Raw genomic sequence first — 24,609 nt, 5'->3', positions numbered from 1 at the left:
CCCAGGTGCCCCTCGATTTTATTTTTCAAAAGTTTTAGATTGGGGGGGCGCCTGGGTGGCTCAGATGGTTAAGCATCTGCCTTCGGCTCAGGTCATGATCCCAGGGTCCTGGGATTGAACCCTGTATGGGGCTCCGTGCCCAGCAGGGAGCCTGCTTCTCCCTTTCCCTGATGCTCCCCCTGCTTGTGCTCTCTCTGTCAAATAAATAAATAAAATCTTAAAAAAATAAAAATAAAAAATAAAATTTTAGATTTTCAGAAAAATTAAGCTGATTGCATAGAGAGTTCCTACATGCTTACGCCTTCCCCTGCAGTTTTCCATATTACTAACATCCTGTATTGTGTGGTACATTTAATGAACCAGTACTGATAAATTATTATCAATGTGTTGTCCACAGTATACATTAAGGTTCATTCTTTGTGTTGTACAGGTCTATGGGTTTTGATAAATGTATAACATCATGTACATACAGTATCATGAAGAATAGTTTCACTGCTCTAAAAATCCCCTGTATTACACCTATTCATCCCTCCCTCCCTCTCCTCAAAACCCTGACAACCACTCGCCTTTTTATGTCTCCACAGTTTTGTCTTTTCTAAAGTGTTGTATAGTTGGGAGTCATACAGTATGTACCCTTTTCTAATTGGCTTCTTTCACTTAGCAATATGCATTTAAGGTTCCTCCATGTCTTTTCATGGCTTGATAAGTCATTTCTTTTTACTGCTAGGTAATATTCCATTGTATGGATGTACCACAGTTTGTTATCTATTCCCTATTTTTACCTTGCTTCCAGTTTTTGGTCATTATGAAGACTGCTGCTATAAACATTCATGTGTAGGATTTTGGGTAGGCGTAAGTTTCCAACTGACTTTAGTAAATAAGTAGGAGCAGAAATGCTTTATCAAATGGTGAGACTGCCAAATTGTCTTCCAAAGTGGCTGTACCAGCACGCCTGGTTGGCTCAGTCAGAAGAACATGAGACTCTTGATCTCCGGGTTGTGAGTTCAAGCCCCACATGGGGTGTAGAGATTACTTAAATAATTAAACTTTTTAAAAAATGGCTGTACCATTTTGTATTCCCACCAGCAAAGAATGAGTGTTCCTGTTGTACTGCATCCTCTCCAACGTTTGGTATTATAAGTTTTTTAGATTTCAGCCATTCTGATAGGTGTATGGTATATCTTATTGTTGTTTTAATTTGCAATTCCTTAATGACACATAATGTTGAGCATCTTTTCATATGCTTATTTGCCATCTGTATTTCTTCTTTAGTGAAGTGCCTATTCCAGCCTTTTGCCCACTTTTACTTTGGGGGAGTTTTCTTATTTTTCAGTTTTTTTTTTTAAAAGATTTTATTTATTTATTTGACAAAGAGAGACACAGCGAGAGAGGGAACACAAGCAGGGGGAGTGGGAGAGGGAGAAGCAGGCTCTCCGCTGAGCAGGGAGCCTGATGTGGGGCTCAATCCCAGGACCCTGGGATCATGACCTGAGCCAAAGGCAGACGCTTAATGACTGAGCCACCCAGGTGCCCCTCTTATTTTTCAGTTTTAAGAGTTCTTTGTATATTTTGGTTTCAAGTTCTTTATCATGTATGTATTTTGCATATATTTTCTCCCCGTCTGTGACCTGTCTTTTCATTCTCTTAACGGTTTCTGATGTTAATAAAGACCAAACATCTTTAATATTGATAAAGTCCAACTCATTTATTTTTTCTTTCACAGATCATGTTTTGGGGGTTATAATTAGAAACTCATTGCCAAATGCAAGGTCACCTGAGTTTTCTTCTGTATTAACTTTCTAATTGTTTTATAGTTTTTGTGAAAGATGTAAGGTCTGTGTCTAGATTCATTTTTTTGCATGTGGCTGCTTTTTCTAGTACCATTTGTTGAAAGGCTATCTTTCTCCATTAAATTGCCTTTGCTACTTTGTCAAAGGTTAATTAACTGCATTTGTGTGAGTCTATTTCTGGGTTCTTTATTTTGTTCAATTGGTCTATATGTCTGTCAATTTGCTAATACTACACTGTCTTGATTAATGTGGCTTTTTAGTAAGTCTTGACATCAGGTAGTGTCAGTTCTCTGACTTTGTTTTTCACTACTGTGTTAGCTATTCTAGGTCTTTTGTCTCTCTATGTAAACTTCGGAATCAGTTTGCAATATCCACAAAATAACTTGCTGAGATTTTTATTGGGATTACATTGAATCTATCAATCAGGCTGGGGAAGAATTAACATCTTAACAATGTTAAGTATTCCTATGCTTGAAGATGGACTATCTGTTTAGAGCTTCTTTGATTTCTTTTATCAAAGTTTTCTAGTTTTGTATAGATCCTGTACACATTTTGTTAGATTTATACCTAAGTGAATCTTTTTTTTTTCTTTTGATACTAATATAAATGGTACTCTCTTTTTCATTTTATTTTTTTTATTTTTTAAAGATTTTATTTATTTATTTGACAGAGAGAGACACAGTGAGAGAGGGAACACAAGCAGGGGGAGTGGGAGAGGGAGAAGCAGGCTTCCCACAGAGCAGGGAGCCCGATGCAGGGCTCGATCCCAGGACCCTGGGATCATGACCCGAACCAACGGCAGACGCCTAACGACTGAGTCACCCAGGCGCCCCTGTGTTTTTCATTTTAAATTCCAGTTGTTCATTTTTGGTATTTAGGAAAGCACTTGACTTTTGTATATTTACTTTGTATCATGCAACCCTACTAGTTCCATGTATCATGCACTTTTTTTTTTTTTTAAGATTTTATTTATTTGACAGAGAGAGAGTGAGAGAGGGAACCCAAGCAGGGGGAGTGTGAGAGGGAGAAGCAGGCCTCCTGCGGAGCAGAGAGCCCAACACAGGGCTCGATCCCAGGACCCTGGGATCATGACCTGAGCCAAAGGCAGACGCCTAACAACTGAGCCACCCAGGCGCCCCTGTCATGCACTTTCTACTTCCAGGAGGCTTTTTTTTTTTTTTTAAGATTTTATTTATTTATTTATTTATTTATTTATTTATTTTTAAAGATTTTATTTATTTATTTGACAGAGAGACACAGCGAGAGAGGGAACACAAGCAGGGGGAGTGGGAGAGGGAGAAGCAGGCTTCCCACGGAGCAGGGAGCCCGATGCGGGGCTCGATCCCAGGACCCTGAGATCATGACCTGAGCCGAAGGCAGACGCTTAACCGACTGAGCCACCCAGGCGCCCCAAGATTTTATTTATTTATTAGAGTGAGAGAACGAGAGAGAGAGCACCAGCCCGACGTGGGGCTTGATCCCAGAACCCCAAGATCATGGCCTGAGCCAAAGGCAGACACCCAACCGACTGAGCCACCCAGGTGCCCCTCCAGGAGGCTTTTTAAAAATTCTTTTGGATTTTTCTACCTAGACAGTCATGAACTCTGTGAACAAACAGTTTTGTTTTTTCCTTCCCAGTCTGTGTACTTTTATATCCTTTTCCTTTTGTTAGCTGGGAGTTAACAGTACAATGTTGAATAGCAGTGGTGAGAGGAAAGGAGACATCCTTGCATTCTTCCTGATTTTAAGGGGAAAGAATGTAGTTTCTCAATAGTATGAATGATGTTAGCTATAGGTTTTCTGTAATTTTTTTTTACCGAGTTGGGGAAGATCCCCTTTAATCCTAGTTTGCTGAGAGTTTTTATCATGAATGCATGATGAAGTTTGTCAAATGCTTTCTCTGTATCTACTGTTATGATCATGATTTTTCTTAGTCTCTTAATGTGATCAATTGCATTAATTGATATTCACATGCTAAATCCCACTTGGTCATGGTGTATAATTACTGTACATTCAATTTGCTAATATGTTGAGGATTTTTACATGTATGTTCATGAAGCATATCAACCTGTAGTTTTCCTTTCTTGTAATGTCTATATCTGGTTTTGGTATTAGGGTAATGTTGGCCTCAAATAAGTTAGAAAATATTCCCTCTGCTTCTGTTTTCTAGAAGATATTATAGAGAATTTGGTATCATTTCTTATTTAAATGCTTGGGAGAATTCATCAGTGAAAACATCTGGGCCTGGTACTCTCTTTTTGGAAGGTTCTTAATTATTGATTAAATAATTATTGATTCAATAATTCAATAAAAATGTAGGGCTTGAACTCATGACCCTGAGATCAAGAGTCAGCCACCTAACCGACTGAGCCACTCAGGCGCCCTGATTCAATTTCTTTAAAAAAAAAAAAAGGCCCATTCAGATTTTCTGTTTCTTCTTTGTGAGTTTTGGTAGTGTCATTCAAGGTATTGTTCCACTTCATGTAAGTTATCAAATTTGCGGGCCTCTTGTTCATAATATTCTTTTATTATCCTTTAAATGGCCATAGGACCAATAGTGATGACCTTTTTTTCATTTCTAATATTAATGATTCATGTCTTCTCTTTTTTTTTCTTTGGCTGGATGTTTATAAATTTCATTGATCTTTTCAAAGAACCAACTTTAGGGTTTCACTGATTATTGATTTCTTATTTTCAATTTCATTGACCTCTGCTCTGATTGTTAGTATTTCCTTCCTTTTGCTTGTTCCAGGTCTATATTTTTCTTTCTGTATTTCCCAAGGTAAAAACATAGATTATTAATTTTAGATCTTTCTTCTTGTCTAATATATTGAATTCAATACCATAATTTCCTTCTAAGCACTGCTTTCACTGCATCCCACAAAAAAAAAAAAAAATTTTTTTTGTTTTCTTAATTAAGTAAGCTCTACACCCAACCTGGGGCTCAAACTCACGACCCTGAGATCAAGAGTCACATGCTCTACCAAGTCAGCCAGGCACCCTGCATCCCACAAAATTTTGATAAACTGTGTTCCATTTCCATTTAGTTCAAAATATTTTTAAATTTCTCAAGACTTCTTTGATCCAGGTGTTACACAGAATTATATTAATATATAAATATATTGGGATTTCCCAGCTGTCTTTCTATTATTGATTTCTAGTTTAATTCCACTGTGGTCTGAGACCATATTTTGTATGATTTCTCTTCTTTTCAATTTGTTAAGGTATGTTTTTGGACCAGAATGTGGTTTGTCTTGCCGAATATTCTGTGTAAGTTTGAGAAGAATGTGTGTTCTTGCTGTTGTTGAATGAAGTATTTTATAAATGTCTTTTAGATTCAGTTAATTGATGGTGCTGCTCTAGTGAACTGTATCTACTTTTTTTTACAGCAGCTGCACCATTTTGCATTCCTACCAGTAACGTACAGGGGTTCCAGTTTTTCCACATTCTAACAACACTTGTTACTTTCTTTTCTGGTTTTTTTTCTTTTCCATAATAACCATCCTAATGGGTGTGAAGTGGTATCTCATTATGGTTTTGATTTGCGTTTCTTAGTGATGTGGAGCATCTTTTCTTGTGCCTATAAGTCATTTGTGATCTTCTTCAGAGACATTGTATATTTAGAGTCTCATACAGTACTAGCATGTATTAGGTGCACATTAAATATTTGTTGACTGAATGAATAAACCTTTTTGGAGGGCAGTTTTTCAGTATCTACAAAAATGTTAAATACATATATATACCTCTGACCCCTGAATTCTACTTGTAGAAATTTATCCTGAAGCTATAGTTATATAACCAAACAAAAATAAATGTCAAGGATATTATTTATAGCATTGTTTGAAACAATGAAAACCTGGGGGCACCTCGGTGGCTCAGTTCTTAAGCGTCTGCCTTCGGTTCAGGTCATGATCCCAGGGTCCTGGGATCGAGCCCAGCATGGGGCTCCCTGCTCAGCGGGAAGCCTGCTTCTCCCTCTCCCACTCCCCCTGCTTGTGTTCCCTCTCTCTCTCTCTCTCTCTCTCTCTCTCTGTCAAATAAATAAAATCTTAAAAAAAAAAAAAACAATGAAAACCTGGAACAGGCTAAAAAATATCCATGCATGACTGGTTAGATAAAATGGCATTTAAAAACAGACTAACTGCTATTGTTACAAATAAGAGCAATTTGTATATTAAGATTCAGAACATACTATATTATTGAGTGAAAATGACAGTTTGCAAAATAGAATGCAAGTTTGGTTTTAAAATGTTTTCCATGTGTTTTATAAGAAAAAAGGTATGTACACTGAACTCTTTATGGTAGTTATAATGGCAAAGAGGGGGAAAGTTACAGGGGCCTTTTATTCTGTACACTGTAAAGACTCTTTTTAAATTAAAAGTTGGAAAATAAGATTGAAAGTTATAAGTATACTATGAATATAATTGCATTAAAATAATATAAATGAGAAAATTACTGGAATAAAGTGCAATAAAATGCTAACAAGGGATTATGTATATTTTTCTTTCTGGTTTTTCAGTTATTACGGTTATACTGTTTTTATGGTGACAAAAATATACTTTCTTATCTAAAGAATAAAACAACTGGGAAAATTATCACTAAATGTGTAAGCTAATTTTCAAGGCAGTATTGTTTTATTATTGTTATAATTTTTATACACTTTTTTTTAAAGATTTTATTTATTTGACAGAGAGAACACAAGCAGGGGGAGCTGCAGGCAGAGGGAGAGGGAGAAGCAGGCTCCCCGCTGAGCAGGGAGCCCAATGTGGGGCTCAATCCCAGCACCCTGGGATTATGACCTGAGCCGAAGGCAGACCCTTAACTGACAGAGCCACGCAGGCACCCCTGTTACAATTTTTGGTGTCCTGTAATAGGATGGTGTATTTCAAGGGGGGAAATATAGTAGCTTAATTTTCAATAAAATTTGACCTTTTTTCTAACTAGAAGTATTTGCATTTGTTCTACAGCGGAAGTGAAACGCGTAGGAGATACACTTTTGGGTATGGCCACACAGTGTGTCCAAGTCAAGAATGTAATAAAAACATCCCCTCAAACTCTCTCAAACCTGTGCCTAAAGATAAATGTTAAACTCGGAGGGATCAATAATATTCTTGTACCTCATCAAAGGTAAGATAAGATAATCACTTAGTTAAATTTTAATTATTTTTCATATCCTAATTTTTCTGTATATTGCCATATCTAAGATCAGTGTAAGAGACAATCTTATTGATTCTTGCTATGGAAGATAAGTAAACATTTTAGAAAAGAATTTCAGACACGATTATGAGAGTCCCTTGTGAAAATCCCCTCCCACTTCCATTTTTTAGTATATGCAGAGAACCTCCTGCCCAGCTAGAAAATATTGAGAGCTTTATTTATTTCTCGCTGGAGAGCTCAGATTAACGAAGTTTCTCATTAGCTGATAGTCATCTTCAACCTGGAGTTATGAGACTAACTCACCTAGCAAGTAAGGAAATAAGGGAGGGTCTTGGGTGGGGCATATGAATTAAGTAAATCAGTTAAGTAAGCCATATCAATCCCTGCTACGGTCATTGGGACGATAGGTTTTACTGTTAGGTCTCCTTCATGTCTAAGAGCTCTTAGGAAGTGTGACATAATGACCTAGAAATAGGTCCTGGAAAAGAGGTGGTTATTTGGAGAATTGGACAACAGGTTTCCTTTTAGTAGTTGGAGCAACTAGAGCTTTAAAAAGTAAAATACCTTGACCAGTGTGCACCACAAATAAGCATTAGAATAAGGATAGACCCATGTGTATTTGACACAAAAGCCCTTTTTTTTTTTTTCTGTTTTTCATCTACTTCCTGTTCCTGTTAAATAATTGAGATTCGTAAATGAGATGGATACAGAATTTTATCAACAAGTCCACAAACTGAGAGACAGTCATTTGAATCTTAAAGGATATAGTTTTTTAAATAAGATGAACAACTAGCTACTTTAAATAATATGTTCTCAAATTTATACTTTTGGCCAGGGGAGAGGGAGTGGCAGATTCCCATAATCCTTTTCATTGTAAAGTTTAATGGTTCTTTTTCTCGTTGAGACATTACATAGTTTAAATGTAAGTAGATTACAGAAAGGTTGGTACAAACTGGTGGATTAATATGAGGAAGTTTATCATTTTATGTCTGTTACGAAGAATGCTGGCCCTTTGCAACCACCAGCACCACTGCTTAAGGCAGAAAATTGCTCTGAAGAAGACATTGGATAGACCCATTGTGATAGCTTCTACTTCACTGAGTTAGGAATTCATGAATCAAGAGACTAAAGCAGTAGTTCAGGCCTTTGTGCTGTGTCAGCAGCTTGCAGTTGTGTTGCAGTCGTATAAACAGATAAATGCATAATGAAAAAATGAATTTTCTAACTCTTTTAAAAAATGTGTTTAAGACCTTCTGTGTTCCAGCAACCAGTGATCTTTTTGGGAGCAGACGTCACTCATCCACCAGCTGGTGATGGGAAGAAGCCTTCGATTGCTGCTGTAAGTGTCATTAGGCAGCTTTATCTTGTCTAAAGTTTAGATGATCGACATTGTGGTTTCAGCTTTTTGAATTTTAATGACACTCTCTTTGAAACCAATTTTTATAAATATATATATATATATAGAATCAACTTTCAAATATTCTTTGGATTTTTCTAAAGGAATGATTATTCTCTGGTTTGGGGGCTACAAGTTACATATATATTTATTAAATGAAGCTTATTAATTGTATTACTCAAGTCTTTTTTCCTAATTTATCTATTTGGCGTATGATAATATATTTTCAGTTAGCTTTTGTTCCAAGAGTTTATGTATTTCAGTAGTGTCTTTGTTACAGAAGATGCATTACATAAAAGCTTGGTAGATTGCATTTTTTTTTTCAGTGTAAAATATCTTCTACCTTTGTCCAATCTAATACTTTTTCACCTGAATTCTTTGTTTTAATACTGCCACTCCAGGCGCCTGGGTGGCTCAGTCGGTTGAGCGTCTGCCTTCAGCTCAGGTCATGGTCCTGGGGTCCTGGGATCGAGCCCCATGTCAAGCTCCCTGCTCAGCAGGGAGTCTGCTCCTTCTCCCTCTGACCCCGCTTGTGCTCGTGCTCTGTCTCTCTCAAAAAAACAAACAAACAAAAAAACAATACTGCCACTCCTCCTTTTAACATTTGCCTTTTATATCTTTGCCCACCTCTATGTTTGGTAAAGTTTCTGTGTCAGTTCTTTAAGTGTATTTCTTTTCTTTTCTTTTTTTTTAAGATTTTATTCATTTATTTATTTTAGAGCACATGAGCTGGAGGAGGAGCGGGGGTGGGGGGAGGAAGAGGGAAGGGAAAAGAATCCCAAGCAGACCCCACACTGAGCGCCGAGCCCATCAAGGGGCTCAATCTCATGACCTGGAGATTGTGACCTGAGCCGAAACCAAGAGAGTCAGCCACTTACTGGACTGAGCCACCCAGGGGGCCCCTAAGTGTATCTTTTATAAACTTCAGAAAGCCAGATAATTTTTTACCCAACTTGAAATTGCTTGCTTTTTTAAAAATGCCAACATTTTTTAAATGTCAACATATTTTAGGCATACTTGATAAATTTCAGAAATTAAACTGTAAGACGTTTTATGTATCTTTTCTATCACCCATTATAATTTTTACATAAATTTCAAGTTTCAACAATCTGGTACATTTTTTTTATCCATGAAAATGATGTTAAGCCCCGCATCGGGCTCCCTGCTCAGCAGGAAGCCTGCTTCTCCCTCTCCCACTCCCCCTGCTTGTGATCCTGCTCTCACTGTGTCTCTTTCTGTCAAATAAATAAATAAAAAAATCTTTAAAAAAAAAAAAAAATGATGTTAAAGTAATGTTAAAATTTTCACCTGACATTCCAAAGCTATCTTCATTAGTGGAAGAAATTTGCTTTTATCTGTTAATAAATTATATTGCTGGGCGCCTGGGTGGCTCAGTTGGTTAGGCGACTGCCTTCGGCTCGGGTCATGATCCTGGAGTCCCAGGATCGAGTCCCGCATCGGGCTCCCTGCTCGGCAGGGAGTCTGCTTCTCCCTCTCCCACTCCCCCCTCTTGTGCTCTCTCTCTCTCTCACTCTCTCTCTCAAATAAAAAAAAATCTTTAAAAAAATAAAAAAAATAAAAAAAAAAAATAAAAAAAAAATAAATTATATTGCTTAGGGCACCTGGGTGGCTCAGTTGGTTAAGCATCCGATTCTTGGTTTCTGCTCAGGATCCTGAGAGAGAGCCCTGGGTAGGGCTCCGCACTCAGTGGGGAGTCAGCTTGGAGAGTCTCTCCCTCTGCCCCTCCCCCGACTCATGCACATGCCCACTCGAGCTCTCTTTCTCTCTAAAATAAATAAGTCTTTGGGGTGCCTGGGTGGCTCAGTGAGTTAATAAGCATCTGTCTTTAGCTCGGGTCGTGATCCCAGAGTCTTAGGATTGAGCCCTGTGTCAAGCTCCCTGCTTGGCAGGGTATCTGCTTCTCCCTTTCCCTCTCCCCCTGCTTGTGCTCTCTTTCTCTCTCTATCAAATAAGTAAAATCTTTTTAAAAATAAAATAAAATCTTTTAAAAAATAAATTCTGAAAAAAAATAAATTCTATTGCTTTTTATTCTTATAGTTATGCATGAATTGTCGTTTCAGATGTCCTAGCGGTAGTATGAAGCCACTTCTGATATTCATAAAAATGTTCTTATAGTAAATGGAATTATTTTTTCTAAGAAGAAATTCAAAAGACTTACTTTGGATTTGCTATTTTGGGATCTATTTTCCAAGAAAGTTTAAGCATAGTTGGATTGTTGGACTTCTGGGTAGTCATTGTCCTTTTCTATTAAATCCATTTCTAACAAATACCCACTTTCTTTTATTATTAAGTAGAATGTATTAATTGATTCTTTTTGCTACATGGCTTTATTCCCAAGAACTTAAAGACCATTGTGAAAAATCTAAGTAATAAATGCCACATAGATAATAGATATTTAATAGCAATATAAATTAAAATTTAGATTGCAAAAACCTGGTGTGTTTTAAGAATGTTGAGAAATGCAGGGAATTGGAGTGTAGTATAACAGATTGTGAGGCCAAGTAAGCTTTTGTGTGGCTGTTTGTGTCATCAGAAGGGGTATAGATTTATTTTTTTAGTAGTGAGATACCATTCAGAGGAAAGAAATGGCTAGAGTTCCTTTTTTTTAACCTATAGAAGATGAAAAAGCAGATAGAATCCCATGTATGTAGTGGACGAGTTCTAGTTCATTTTTTAAAAAACTCTTGATTATTTTCTAGTCTGACCTAACACAGAAGAGAAACAAGAATTTTCCATATTTTGGTTTCAAGTAATAAGTCATTAAAGTACTGACAGGAAGTTAAGTACTCTTTTGAAGTACTATTTTTATTTATTTTTAATTGAGGTATAACTGACATATATTAGTTTTAGGTGTGCAGCATAATGATTCAATATACGTATATATTTTTAAAAGATCACCATAATAAATCTGATTAACATCTGTCACCATACATAATTACAAAATATTTTTCCTTGTGATGAGAACTTTTAAGATGTACTCTCAGCAACTTTCAGATATTCAATACAGTATTATTGATAGTCCTCATACTGCATGCTATATAGTACCTCTCAGTGACATAATTTATTTTTTAACTGGAAGTTTGTACCTTTTGACCCCCTTCCCCATTTCATCTATCACCCACTCCCTGCCTCTGGCAACTACCAGTTCATTCACTGTATCTATGAGCTTGGTTGTTTTTGTTCTGTTGTATTTTGTTTTCTTTTATTCCACATATAAGTGAGGTCATATGGTATTTCTCTTTCTCTGTCTGACTTTTTTCACTTAGCATAATTCCCTCAAGGTCCATCCATGTATGCATAAATGGCAAGATTTCATTCTTTTTAATGGCTGAATAATATTCCACTGTGTATATGTGCCACTTTTTTTTTTAATCCATTCATCCATGGACAGGTAGGTTGTTTTCACATTTTGGCTACTGTAAATAATGCTGCAGTGAACATGGGGGTGCAGACTTCCATTTTTGAAGCACTGGTATAAATACTACTCTGGAAGAAAGAAGCTGGAGGCAGAGTGTCCACCTGGTTCTCAGCCTTGGCTCTGATCAAAACGTAGACATTTTAAAAATATTCGTGTCCCGGAGATCATTCTTCAGTAGGTCTGTGAGTAACTATAGTCAAGGTGAATTTTTAAGTTCATGCTTCAAAGTTTCCTTTACTCCAAACACATAATAATATTAAACAGTATACACACAGAGAAAATTAAGATAGTTACTCTCAAAACCAAGATTAATTTCTTTAAGGACTGGATGCAGAACACAGACAATGCAATAAGAGGGACTATGGATTCAAGCCTCTGGTCTAGGACATTGCAATAAGAGAGGAAAAATTCTTTTAAAATTTATGAAGCTTAACAGTTCTAAGATGATGTTTCAGAGTCCTAAGTATGGCTTCTGGGGTGTTTTGCTAAAGTATAAAAGATATAAAGAGAAATCCAGGGTTTGAATGGGTCCTCTTACCACCTTTCTCTTATTCTCCTTATGAATGTCTTTCTGTCTCTTTTCTTACTAATCTTTAAATATACCAACAACATCTATAAATTAGAATCTTATTAAATGTACAGAGGCGCCTGGCTGGCTCAGCCAATAGAGCATGTGACTCTTGATCTCAGGGTCATGAGTTTGGGCCCCACTTTGGCCATAGAGTTTAAAAATAAGGGGTGCCTGGGTGGCTCAGATGGTTAAACGTCTGCCTTCAGCTCAGGTCATGATCCCAGGGTCCTGGGATCGAGCCCCGCATCAGGCTCCCTGCTCAGCGAGGGGCCTGCTTCTCCCCCTTCCTCTGCTTCTCCCCCTGCTCATATTCTCTCTCTCTCTCTCTATCTCTGTGTCTTGAATGAATAAAAAAAAAAAAAAAGTCTAAAAAAAAAAATAAAAATAAAAACAGATTTTTAAAAAAATGTAAAGCACAGCCTACTTATAGGAAAATAGTTAATTGGGTTTTTTTTTAAGATTTTATTTTTAAATAATCTCTATACCTAATGTGGGTTTTGAACTCATGACTTCGAGATCAAGAGTCACACACTCCACCAACTGAGTCAGCCAGGCGCCCCAGAAAATAGTTTTTAACCCTATACTGAGTCTTTTTTTCTGTTCTCCCCTGGGAATTATTGATTTTTTTTATTACTCTCAAAATGAACTAAAAATGAACTTTTATTACTCTCAAAATAAATAATAAGGTTGTAATAAAATACAAATTTAAATGAAACCCATGTACTTTTTTTCCATTTTTTTTATTGTGGTAAAATTCATATTGATGTAGTTTTGATTGTCTTAATTTCTATTTTTCTTTACTTTTTCCAACCTAGGTTGTAGGTAGTATGGATGCCCACCCAAGCAGATACTGTGCCACAGTAAGAGTTCAGAGACCCCGACAGGAGATCATCCAGGACTTGGCCTCCATGGTTCGAGAACTTCTCATTCAGTTTTATAAATCAACTCGGTTCAAACCTACTCGTATCATCTTTTATCGGGATGGTGTTTCAGAAGGACAGTTTAGGCAGGTTGGTTGCCTGGGATCTCATTATACTGTGGTTAAATCAGATACTGTGTTTATAATATGGTGTCTAGTTCTGAGGTTAGAAGTCTTAATTAGGTTGAGAATTCCCAAAGTCAAAATTTGATACTTCTTAGATTATCTCTTCTAAGATGTTTACTATGGATTTGTAAGCCTTGATTGCTAAAATCATGCTCTGGTAATAGTTAAAATGGAATAGAGAAGTATATTTAGCTGTAAAGTGATAAGATTAAGAAGTCCTAAGACTAAATCATGATCTTACTTTGAAGTATATATAAGAGAACAGCTGACTATGTCAAATCTTTCCATTTCATCTCCTCTAGGTATTATATTATGAACTACTAGCAATTCGAGAAGCCTGCATCAGTTTGGAGAAAGACTATCAACCTGGAATAACCTACATTGTAGTTCAGAAGAGACATCACACTCGATTATTTTGTGCTGACAGGACAGAAAGGGTAATCTTACATCTGTTGTAATACTATTATGAAACAAGCTTATCTCATATAGTTCATAGAGCACTAAACAAAGGCTGTCTGCCAACAGCACGGGTTCCAGTGTATAGTAGTAGATCTCAGCATACCACATTATGAGTAGAGAAGCATCAAAATAGTTGTTACTTTTTAACTTCCTGGAATTTCTGTTAACACTCCAAGTGTTCAAAATCCTGTTAATGCTTTTTGTTATTGTGAAGAAACTCATAGTTTTAAAATTGTTCTTTCTATTCCTGTATGTCTTAAATGTTCAGAGGGGAAAAGGTGCATTTATTTTTAAAAATATCTTGTAGCAGGAAGCATTTGGTATTTGGGGGCTGTGGATATTCTTTTGGCCTGGTGGTGAATCACCAAAAACAGTATTTGGATTGTCCAATAGAGCAGTTTCACAAAAAAAATAAATAAATAAATAAATAAATAAAATAAATAAAATAAATAAAAATATCTTGTAAAAATTAGTTTTTTTAAAAAGCTAGGAACTTTCTAGAATGATTAGTAGAAATTCATGCAAAGCAACTTTTAAATAATGTGTCCTTTAAAATTCACAGAATTTTTTTTAAGATTTTATTTATTTTTAAGTAATCTCTACACCCAGTGTGGGGCTCAAACTCACTACACTGAAATCAAGAGTTGCATGCTCTGCTGACTGAGCCAGCCAGGCACCGCCCCACAGAATTATTTTTTATATTTTGTAGTATGACTGTATTTTTATAATTAGAGAAGGAGGGGTAAATACCTAGGGAAATCTGTCTTCTTGTTTACATGCAGCGTAGGCGAGTAGCAGTCTTGGCCCCCATCTTTCAAACCTTGGAGCAGAGAAATCCGAGGATTGCAAGTGTTGGTGTCTCCTTGGAGAAAAGGGGTCAACAGAAAAGACAGAGAGGAGTGTATCTCTGCTTTGGTATATATTTAGCCTTTGGTTACACTTTCTGTGTAACTTTGGGCAAGTAACTTAACACCTCTGTGCCTGTTTCCTTCCCAACAAGGTTTGGGTGATATTAGTATTTTCCTTTATTGGGTTGTTAAGAGGATTAAGTAAATTAAATTATGTAATGTATCCAAAATGGTGCTTGGCACATACTAAGCACTCAGTAAAGGTTGGCTAGTAGTTGTAGAGTGGTGGTGATGGTGGTCATAATAGAGGAAAAGAAATCATAATAGCAGACATTGTTCTAGGTATGTGTCATAAATTTAACTCATTTAATCTTCACAACACCGTAAGGTATTTGCTATTATTATCGTCATTTTCCACAGGAAGAAACTGGGGCGTATGAGGTTAAAGAACAAGGTTATAAAGCTAGTAATTGGTAGAGTGAGGACTTGGGTCAAGCAGCCTGGCTCCAGAGTACTCATTATCACTGTCCTATAGCACCTCTCTAATAGCAGTAGTCAGAGTTCCTTATTATGGCCTCCTGGTTGTTAAAGGCGTTTGACCCCGAATTACTGGGTACATTTTTGTACCTAGAAAACCAAATGTTTCTTCAACAGTAGGATTAGGAAAACCTAAGTTAGATTTAATGATTACTAGCATCTGATGTTTAGTCATGCTAGTCCTTCATTCGTCTACTTCTCTTTCACCTTTGTTCTAAATACTACTACTAATAGATGAGAGATAATTATAAATGAGGAATCAGAGGCACAGAGAGGTAAGGTACCATGCCCTAAATAGCCCAACTAGAAACTGGTGGGGCTGTGATATGAACCCATTCTGCTACTTCTCTAAGTAGAGTAAAACTTTTTATATGTGTTAATTTGATTTATGTATTAAGAATAAGCATAATTTAGTTGATTATGAACTATTTTTGTTTTGTACTTGGTGAAGGCTAACTGGTATACACAGCTATAACTCAAGCCACTACCTGATAGTAGTCCCTCACATGCAGAAAGAATATGTGAGTAGTAAAATGGTTTTTAATTTGTTAGCCTTATAAATCTAGACTTAGAATTACTGATTTTAAATGTGTTTAGGGATAAAGAGGTAGAGGTGAGTATACATATGCATTTTAAAGTGTTTTATTAGAAGCCTTTCATTATCAGAAATTTTGAACCATTTCATTCATATTCACATCATAGCTATGCATGGTACAGATTTCCTTACAGGATGTTGAAGTGCTAGTATGAAATAAGAGGAATAGGGCCTTTGCAGTCCAGTTCTGTATTTGACTCCCGGTTCTGCCTTTTATTGTGTGCTGTTCAGCAAAGTATTTCATATTCCTGAGCCCAAGCTTCCCGAACATGTGGGAATAATACCTAATTAACAGGAATTTATTGATTGGAAATAATGTATGTTATGTGCCTGGCCCATATATGGTTAACAAATGGTGACTACAGTTGATGTTATTGTCAGCATTCTTTCTCTCTAAAAATACAGTGTTCTCCAAGGAAAATGCGAGTTTTCATAAATTACACATTCCAAGAGTACCTGCTGTTCCCAGTTACCATAAATTGGAGCAGTTAAAGTAATTTTTAAAAAATTTTTTAAGTGTTCCACCCATATTGGGATCACCTACTAGCTAAGCACCAGTAGACACTTAGTAACTCTTTGTTGTTTATCAGCTCTCACTTTCAGCAACATGTAAGAATAGGAACCAGGACTAGAATAAGCTCTGCTATTAATGCCTGCTCAAGTAATATTTGAAGCTGAAAGTAGTGAAACACGGGATCAGCCTATATATATTTATATTTTTTTTTAAAGTGCTTTCAGATACATTCTTTACCTTTGTCCTGTTTGTTTAAACTTTGACCAAACAAATCTAGGTTGGAAGAAGTGGCAATATCCCAGCTGGAACAACAGTTGATACGGATATTACACACCCATATGAGTTTGATTTTTACCTCTGTAGCCATGCTGGAATACAGGTAAGCCTGCCCTGTGGGTGAAACGTTCTAATTCAGGAACTTCCATTCTTATGTATCTTTTTTAAATCTCAGAAAAAGGAGAAAAAAACACTGTTCTCTGCACTCCAAATTGTTTCCACATTTCACTGAAGTGAAACTCTCAGTAAATAAATTTCTTCCCCTTCTTTACCTTGAGTTAGGGGCTTATTTCTATGAAAATACCAGAATATAAGTAGCCTAATAGAATGAATCTCCCCAAACTGAGTCCTCAGTTTAACCTAAAACTTCAAAAAATTTAATATACCTGATTCTTCCTTTGACATTTGCTTCTTTTTGATAATAATATTTCACAAAGTTTTGGCATTTACTGGCAGATATTGAGCATGTGAAAGAGTTTAATTGTAGATTTACAGCTTTAAGTTTCAGTTAAATAATTTTTTTAAATTTTTTTATTGTTCTGTTAATCACCATACATTACATCATTAGTTTTTGACGTAGTGTTCCATGATTCATTGTTTGCGTATAACACCCGGTGCTCCATGCAGAACGTGCCCTCTTTAATACCTGTCACCAGGCTAACCCATCCTCCCACCCCCGCCCCTCTAGAACCCTCAGTTTGTTTCTCAGAGTCCATAGTCTCTCATGGTTCGTCTCCCCCTCCGATTTCCGCCGCCCTTCATTTTTCCCTTCCTACTATCTTCTTCTTCTTTTTTTTTTCAACATATAATGTATTATTTGTTTCAGGGGGACAGGTCTGTGATTCAGCAGTCTTGCACAATTCACAGCACTCACCATAGCACATACCCTCCCCAGTGTCTATCACCCAGCCACCCCATCCCTCCCATCCCCCACCACTCCAGCAACCCTCAGTTTGTTTCCTGAGATTAAGAATTCCTCATATCAGTGAGGTCATATGATACATGTCTTTCTCTGATTGACTTATTTCGCTCACCACGACCAAGTGGGATTTATCCCTGGGCTGCAAGATTGGTTCAACATCCGCAAATCAATCAGCATGATACAATACATTAATAAAAGAAAGAACAAGAATCATATGATCCTCTCAATAGATGCAGAAAAAGCATTTGACAAAGTACAGCATCCTTTCTTGATCAAAACTCTTCAGAGTATAGGGATAGAGAGTACGTACCTCAATATCATAAAAGCCATCTATGAAAAACCTACAGCGAATATCATTCTCAATGGGGAAAAACTGAGAGCTTTCCCCCTAAGGTCAGGAACGCGGCAGGGATGTCCACTATCACCACTGCTATTCAACATAGTACTAGAAGTCCTAGCCACAGCAGTCAGACAACAAAAAGAAATAAAAGGCATCCAAATCGGCAAAGAAGAAGTCAAACTCTCACTCTTTGCAGATGATATGATACTTCATATGGAAAACCCAAAAGACTCCACCCCAAAACTGCTAGAACTCATACAGGAATTCAGTAAAGTGGCAGGATATAAAATCAATGCACAGAAATCAGTGGCATTCCCATACACCAGCAACAAGACAGAAGAAAGAGAAATTAAGGAGTCGATCCCATTTATAATTGCACCCAAAACCATAAGATACCTAGGAATAAATCTAACCAAAGAGGCAAAGGATCTGTACTCAGAAAACTATAAAATACTCATGAAAGAAATTGAGGAAGACACAAAGAAATGGAAAAACGTTCCATGCTCATAGATTGGAAGAACAAATATTGTGACGATATCAATGCTACCTAGAGCAATCTACACATTCATTGCAATCCCCATCAAAATACCATCCACTTTTTTCAAAGAAATGGAACAAATAATCCTAAAATTTGTATGGAACCAGAAAAGACCCCGAGTAGCCAGAGGAATATTGAAAAAGAAAAGCAAAGCTGGCAGCATCACAGTTCCGGACTTCGAGCTCTATTACAAAGCTGTAGTCATCAAGACAGTATGGTACTGGGGGCGCCTGGGTGGCTCATTCGTTAAGCGTCTGCCTTCGGCTCAGGTCATGATCCCAGGGTCCTGGGATTGAGCCCCATATCGGGCTCCCCGCTCCGCGGGAAGCCTGCTTTTCCCTCTCCCACTCCCCCTGCTTGTGTTCCCTCTCTCGCTGTGTCTCTGTCAAATAAATAAATAAAAATCTTTAATTAAAAAAAAAAAAGTATGGTACTGGCACAAAAACAGACACATAGATCAATGGAACAGAATAGAGAGCCCAGAAATGGACCCTCAACTCTATGGTCAACGACTCTTTGACAAAGCAGGAAAGAATGTCCAATGGAAAAAAGTCTCTTCAACAAATGGTGTTGGGAAAATCAGTTAAATAATTTTAAGAGTCTTATTCTTCTCATAAAATCATTTTGTTAATTTGTTAGCTTTGTTACTTAGTGGAACGTAAGCTTTAATTCAGTGCCTCTTAAACTTTCCAGCAGCACAGTGAATCCACGTTCCTTGGATGTTTGAGAGAATGTAGCCCAAAACTATTTTAGGTTACTTGCCCTTGATAAAAACAAATTGCAGGGGTGCCTGAGTGGCTCTTGTTAAGCATCTGCCTTCGGCTCAGTTCATGATCTCAGGGTCCTGGGATCAAGCCCCGTGGCGAGTCCTGCATTGGGCCCCCTGCTCAGCGGGGAGTCTGCCTCTCCCCACTGGCTTGTGCTCTGTCTCTCTCTCTCTCTCAAGTAAATAAATAAAATCTTTAAAAAATAATAAAAATAAAACAAGTTGCAGGAAGATGTCCTGTACTGAACAGCTGTATCTTAAAGCTTTGTATGTTGTAAGTACACTAACCCCCATTTCACTCTTACAGCTTTAAAATTATCCCACTCATTTATCTATGTTCTTATATCTGCTCCTCTTAATAATCAATGTTGTACATTTTCACTGTGGGTGCTTAACAGTCAATTAGCAAAACAAAAGTTAAAAGTACCTTCCAGAGATAAAATTTGTAAAATTGGAGCACATATTTTTTTTTAAAGATTTTTTTATTTATTCATTTGAGACAGATACAGAGAGAGAGCATGAGCAGCGGGGAGAGGCAGAGGGAGAGGGAGAAGCAGGCTCCCCGCTGAGCTGGGAGCCCGACGTGGGACTCGATCCCAGGACCTAGAGATCATGACCTGAGCCGAAGGCAGACACAACCATCTGAGCCGCCCAGGCGCCCCAAGGAGCGCATATTTTTAACCTAGTGTTTCCATCCATGTACCCCACAGAACATTACTGCTATGACTTCTCAATAAATATTGTAGAGTAGAAAAAAAGATACTCTGTTCAGATGAATTCTGGAAATGCTGGTTAAAAATATTTTTTCACTCTACAATTTTTGGATACCACTGATACGCAAGTGGTCATCATGGGTCTTAAAGACAGGATACTTCATAGTTTATTTAACCAGAAATTTTAGGGACAGTTTTCCTTTAGGACACCAAATTGAAACTTTGCTTTAGTCAGCAAATAACCAGGAATATTTCACAAGGACTAAAGATGGTTTTTACACATCTTCCTAGCTTTATTAGAATTTTCAAACTCCCAGAGATCAAAAACAGGAGTCTTGTTTTTTACCAGCTAAAATTAAAAATCCAGTCATTTCTAACCAGTATAAGAGATTATTTTTTCATATCACTATTTTTATCAGTGATTAACAGATCCTTCAACAACATTTTAGCCAAATTCCATAACTTCTTGACACTTTTATTGGTCTTATTGGTGTTATTTTCTCCCTTCCCCATTTTATTTTGAAGTAAAATTCCCACTCTTTTTTTTAAAGATTTTATTTATTTCATTTCTTTTTTTTTTTTTTAAGATTTTATTTATTCATTTGAGACACAGAGATAGAGCATGAGCAGGGAGAGAGGCAGAGGAAGAGGGAGAAGCAGGCTCCCCACTGAGCGAGGAGCCCGATGCGGGGCTCGATCCCAGGACCCTGGGATCATGACCTGAGCCAAAGGCAGACGCTTAACCATCTGAGCCACCTAGGTGCCCCTTATTTATTTATTTCAGACAGAGAATGAAAGAGAGCACGAGGGGGGCAGGCAGAGGGAGAAGCAGACTCCCCACTGAGCAAGGAGTCCAACATGGGGCTCAATCCCAGGACCCTGGGATCGTGACCTGAGCCGAAGACAGACTTTTAACTGACTGAGCCACCCAGGCACCCCTCCCACTCATTTTTAAAACTTAAATTTATAAATGAAGTCAAAGCTTGCTACTCCCTTCCACCCTTCATCTGCCCAGGACAGGCCAGAGCTTTAGTCCTGGTAACTTTGAGAAGAGGAGAGGACCATGGCCTGACTCTGAGATCCCTCTTTCCCCTCCTCCTTCTAGGACTCTCACTCATCTGGTATTCCTGACTGCCAGCCTGCTGGTGGTTAGGAGCTGATAGGAGCCTTTCTGTAGTCTGTTCTGATTCTTTCTGATGCCATAGCCTCAGGGTTGAGGACCCTCAAAGGGCAGCAGTGTCTTTCTTGGGCCCCATCAATGGTATAGACTCTTCCATTAGGTTACATATCCCATTGCGTGGGCTCCACAGCTCCTGCTCTTCTGCTCACTTTCATTCCTCTAGGCTCCCAAAACTCTTTCCAGGAATTCTCACCATTCCAGCCCTGTGGAGTTGGCAGAGGGGGCCTGTGGGCTCTGAGGTCAGAAAGTGTCCAACTGGGGCCTGAGCTAATAGCCTCCCTTTCCAGCAGGCTCTTATCTGATTTTATGTGGTGCCTCAGTTGTTTAAGCATCTGACTTCGGCTCAGGTCATGATCTCAGGGTCCTGGGATTGAGCCCTGCGTGGGGCTCCCCGTTCAGTGGAGAGTCTGCGTGTCCTTCTCCCTCTGCCCCTCCTCCAGCTCATGCCTGCATGCATGCACACTCTCTCTCTCAAATAAATAGATTTTATTTATATCTATTTATATATATTTAAATAAAACAGATTTTATTTATTTGAGAGAGACCACGCATGAGTGGATGGAGGGGCAAAGGGGGAGGGAGAAAGTGAAGGAGAGAATCTCAAGCAGACTCCATACCAAGCACTGACCCCATAGTGGGGCTCGGTCTCAGGACCCTGAGATCACGACCTGAGCCAAAACCAACAGTTAGACACTCAACCACTCAACCAACTGAGCCACCCAGGCACCCCAGGCTCTTATTTTATAATGGATTCCTTTCGAGTCCCCCTTATGTGTCTTCATGGGAGAGAGCATACCTTTCCTCACAACTAAAATTCCATGTTTTCACAAAACCCATAATCACTCTCTTCCCCTACTGGGTGGATAGGGGTTAGGTGAGAAGAGGCCAGAGCCAGGGTAGTAATGATAAAACCTGTCCTGAACTGGCTCCTCTCAGTGAGCCCTTGAGGGGAGGTGGCTGGCTCCAAAGATTGGTAGTTCTTTAGACTGTGGGATGCCTAGCATCTTTAATCTCTGCTTTGGGCCTTAGTTGAAATTCCAGGGCAGCAGGGGGAAAAAAAACTCACTTGACATACTGTTAGAAACGTGTCAACTGGGTGGAGCATGTGACCCCTCTGAGCCTCCAAAGGGAGTTCTCCTGAAGAGATAAATGCTCCCCGTTCAGGAATCAGAGCAGGCAGTGTGCTAAATTATAACTTCCTAACACAAATCACCAAAACTTCAAAGATATCCTTCACTATTGTTTAACAGTCCTTTGATTCCCCTTTTGTTAGCTCTTACTGCCATTTTCCATGGGTCCCTAACCTTGCTCCCTTGCCCCAACACTCAGCACATGACCCCTTCCTCAGTAAGAAATTACACTGTCGGTCATGCCTTTCTTTCCTGAAAAAAGGTTCAATATGTGCTGTTGTTCACATTTGCTCTGGCCTGCCTTGAGTTGGTCTTAGTTCACCAGTTATCCTCTTTCTTGTATCTTCAGTCTGTTTGAAGCTCCTGATTCCATTCCCTTACCTTACAATTGCCCCGTCCTAAAATACAGTTCCTTGATCCTGCCATTTCCCTTCAAGTTTTTCTCCCATATCTTTCTTTCATTTTTAACTAAACTGTTCTTAAAACAATAGCCTAAAGACACTCACCTGAAATTTAAAGAGACAAATAATATAAGGATATAGAACAATTGAAACTTCACATTTTGCCAGTGGGAGTGTAAATTAACATGACCATTTTTGAAAACTGTCATTATCTACTAAAGTTAAATATATGCATGCTCTATGACCCAGGATCTAGTCTACTCCAGGATAGCCAACAGAAATGCGTATCTGTTCACCAAAAGATAGTACATTAATGTTTATGGTAGCACTGGTCATAGCCAAAAACTACAAATGGTTCAAATGTCCATCATCAATAGATTGGATAAATAGTGTATATTTATATAACAGAATATTCTACAACAAAGAGAATGATGCAACAATGTGGATGTATTTCATAAACACAGTGTCAAACCAAGGAAATCAGACCCAAAGGGCACATACCTATGATGCTGTTTATTATAAAGTTCAAAAGCAGACATAATCTTTAATGTTATCTGTATTGTGAAAAGTCCGGTTACCAAGAGCAGGGTAGGTAGGGTGTGGTGACCAGGAAAGAGGCTTCATGGTTGCAGTTAATGTTTAATTTCTTGATTTTGATGCTGGTTTCATAGGTATTTTTACTTTGTGAACAGTCCTCATTCTGTACACTTATGGTCCATGGGCTTTTCTCTACATATTTATACTTCTATAAAATGTTTACGTTAAGAACAGAGAAGACTACCCTTGGTTATTTCCTCTTCAATTTACAGCAGCCTGACACTGTTGCTCCTTGAGCTCTAAACACCTGAGACTGTTGACACTCACTCATGGACACCATCTGCCATTTGACTTCCACACACGTTTTTCTCCTTTCATCTTGCCTTTCCCTTTGTTCTTGGTTTGGTTTAAATTTTTAAGTTTCAATAATCTATATGACTTTGAAATCTCTTCTTACAAACACAACTTTTCTCCTGATTTCCAGACCTTGAGGTTGCCTTTTGACTGCGCCCTCTCACCTGCCACCCCTATCTGAGCAACCCCTCAGCCCTGTAGAATTTACCTTCTCAGTCTCAGACCCTTCTCATCTGCACTTTAGTTCCAGCTCTCATTATTACTCTTCTGTACAATTGCAAAATGATCCTAAGTGCCCTCATCTAATCTATTCTCCCTCAGATTGATTAAAACATAGATAAGACCCTGTCATTCATTTACTTCGTGCTACATAGCCATTAAGGTGAAGTCTCATTTTCTTAGGACAACATACAGACTCAATTCCTGATGTCTGCATCCTACTCCCTTTACTTCTGCTACACCCTCAATCTGTCTTGCTTTTTTCTCCCACTCTTCCCTTCTGCTCCTCCTTCCCTCTCTTTTTCTCTTCCTCTATTATCTCCTCCCTTTCACATACACAAACACACACAAACACAGTGTGACTGCAGCCACTCTAAACTGTTTTTAGGTAGTTCTCAACTTTCTCCTGCCCGTGTTGCTCCCTTACCTTAATTATTCCTTCCCTAACTTACTGTTCATCCTTTAAGACCCATCTTGGGCATCACCTCCTCCCAGAGCCTTTCTTATATCCTTCCCCAAGACAAATGCCGGTCCTCCCCACTGCCTGAGCACCCTATGCATACCTCTTTGTTGCATTCGTTAGACAACATTGTAACCACGCTTTTGTTTCTCTTCCTCTCCCCGTAGTCTGTAAGGTCCCAAAAAGCAGAGACTACTCACCCATTCAATCAGCAGATATTTATTGTGGCTACCTCCTAGAAGATAGGTGTTGATACCATGTACACAGAGTGAACAAGTAAATACAGTCCCTTCCTGTTAGAGTTTATTGGGGGAGACATATACTAAGTAAGTAATCTCACAAATATATATTTATAAATTGGGATAAAAACAATAAAGGAAAAGTAAAGACAGGAAGAGAGATTTTAGTGGGGACCTGATTTA

At 38.1% G+C, this 24,609-nt stretch overlaps 1 protein-coding gene across 3 annotated transcripts in view; it reads left to right on the top strand.

Moving 5' to 3' along the window:
• The window catches only part of AGO3 (argonaute RISC catalytic component 3), a 139,880-nt gene that overhangs the window by 98,447 nt on the left and 16,824 nt on the right, over positions 1–24,609 (top strand). For all 3 annotated transcript variants that reach the window (XM_036108125.2, XM_078073418.1, XM_078073419.1), the window contains 5 exons: positions 6,758–6,917; positions 8,196–8,286; positions 13,169–13,363; positions 13,701–13,835; positions 16,629–16,730. In XM_036108125.2, coding sequence (XP_035964018.2) covers positions 6,758–6,917; positions 8,196–8,286; positions 13,169–13,363; positions 13,701–13,835; positions 16,629–16,730 — 683 coding nt within the window. The remainder of the gene's footprint in view (positions 1–6,757; positions 6,918–8,195; positions 8,287–13,168; positions 13,364–13,700; positions 13,836–16,628; positions 16,731–24,609) is intronic.

This window comes from Halichoerus grypus, chromosome 5, assembly GCF_964656455.1.
Source record: "Halichoerus grypus chromosome 5, mHalGry1.hap1.1, whole genome shotgun sequence".
Classification (NCBI taxonomy): Eukaryota; Metazoa; Chordata; class Mammalia; order Carnivora; family Phocidae; genus Halichoerus; species Halichoerus grypus.
Note: the sequence above shows the minus strand (reverse complement) of the source record. Positions and strands in the feature narration are given on the sequence as shown.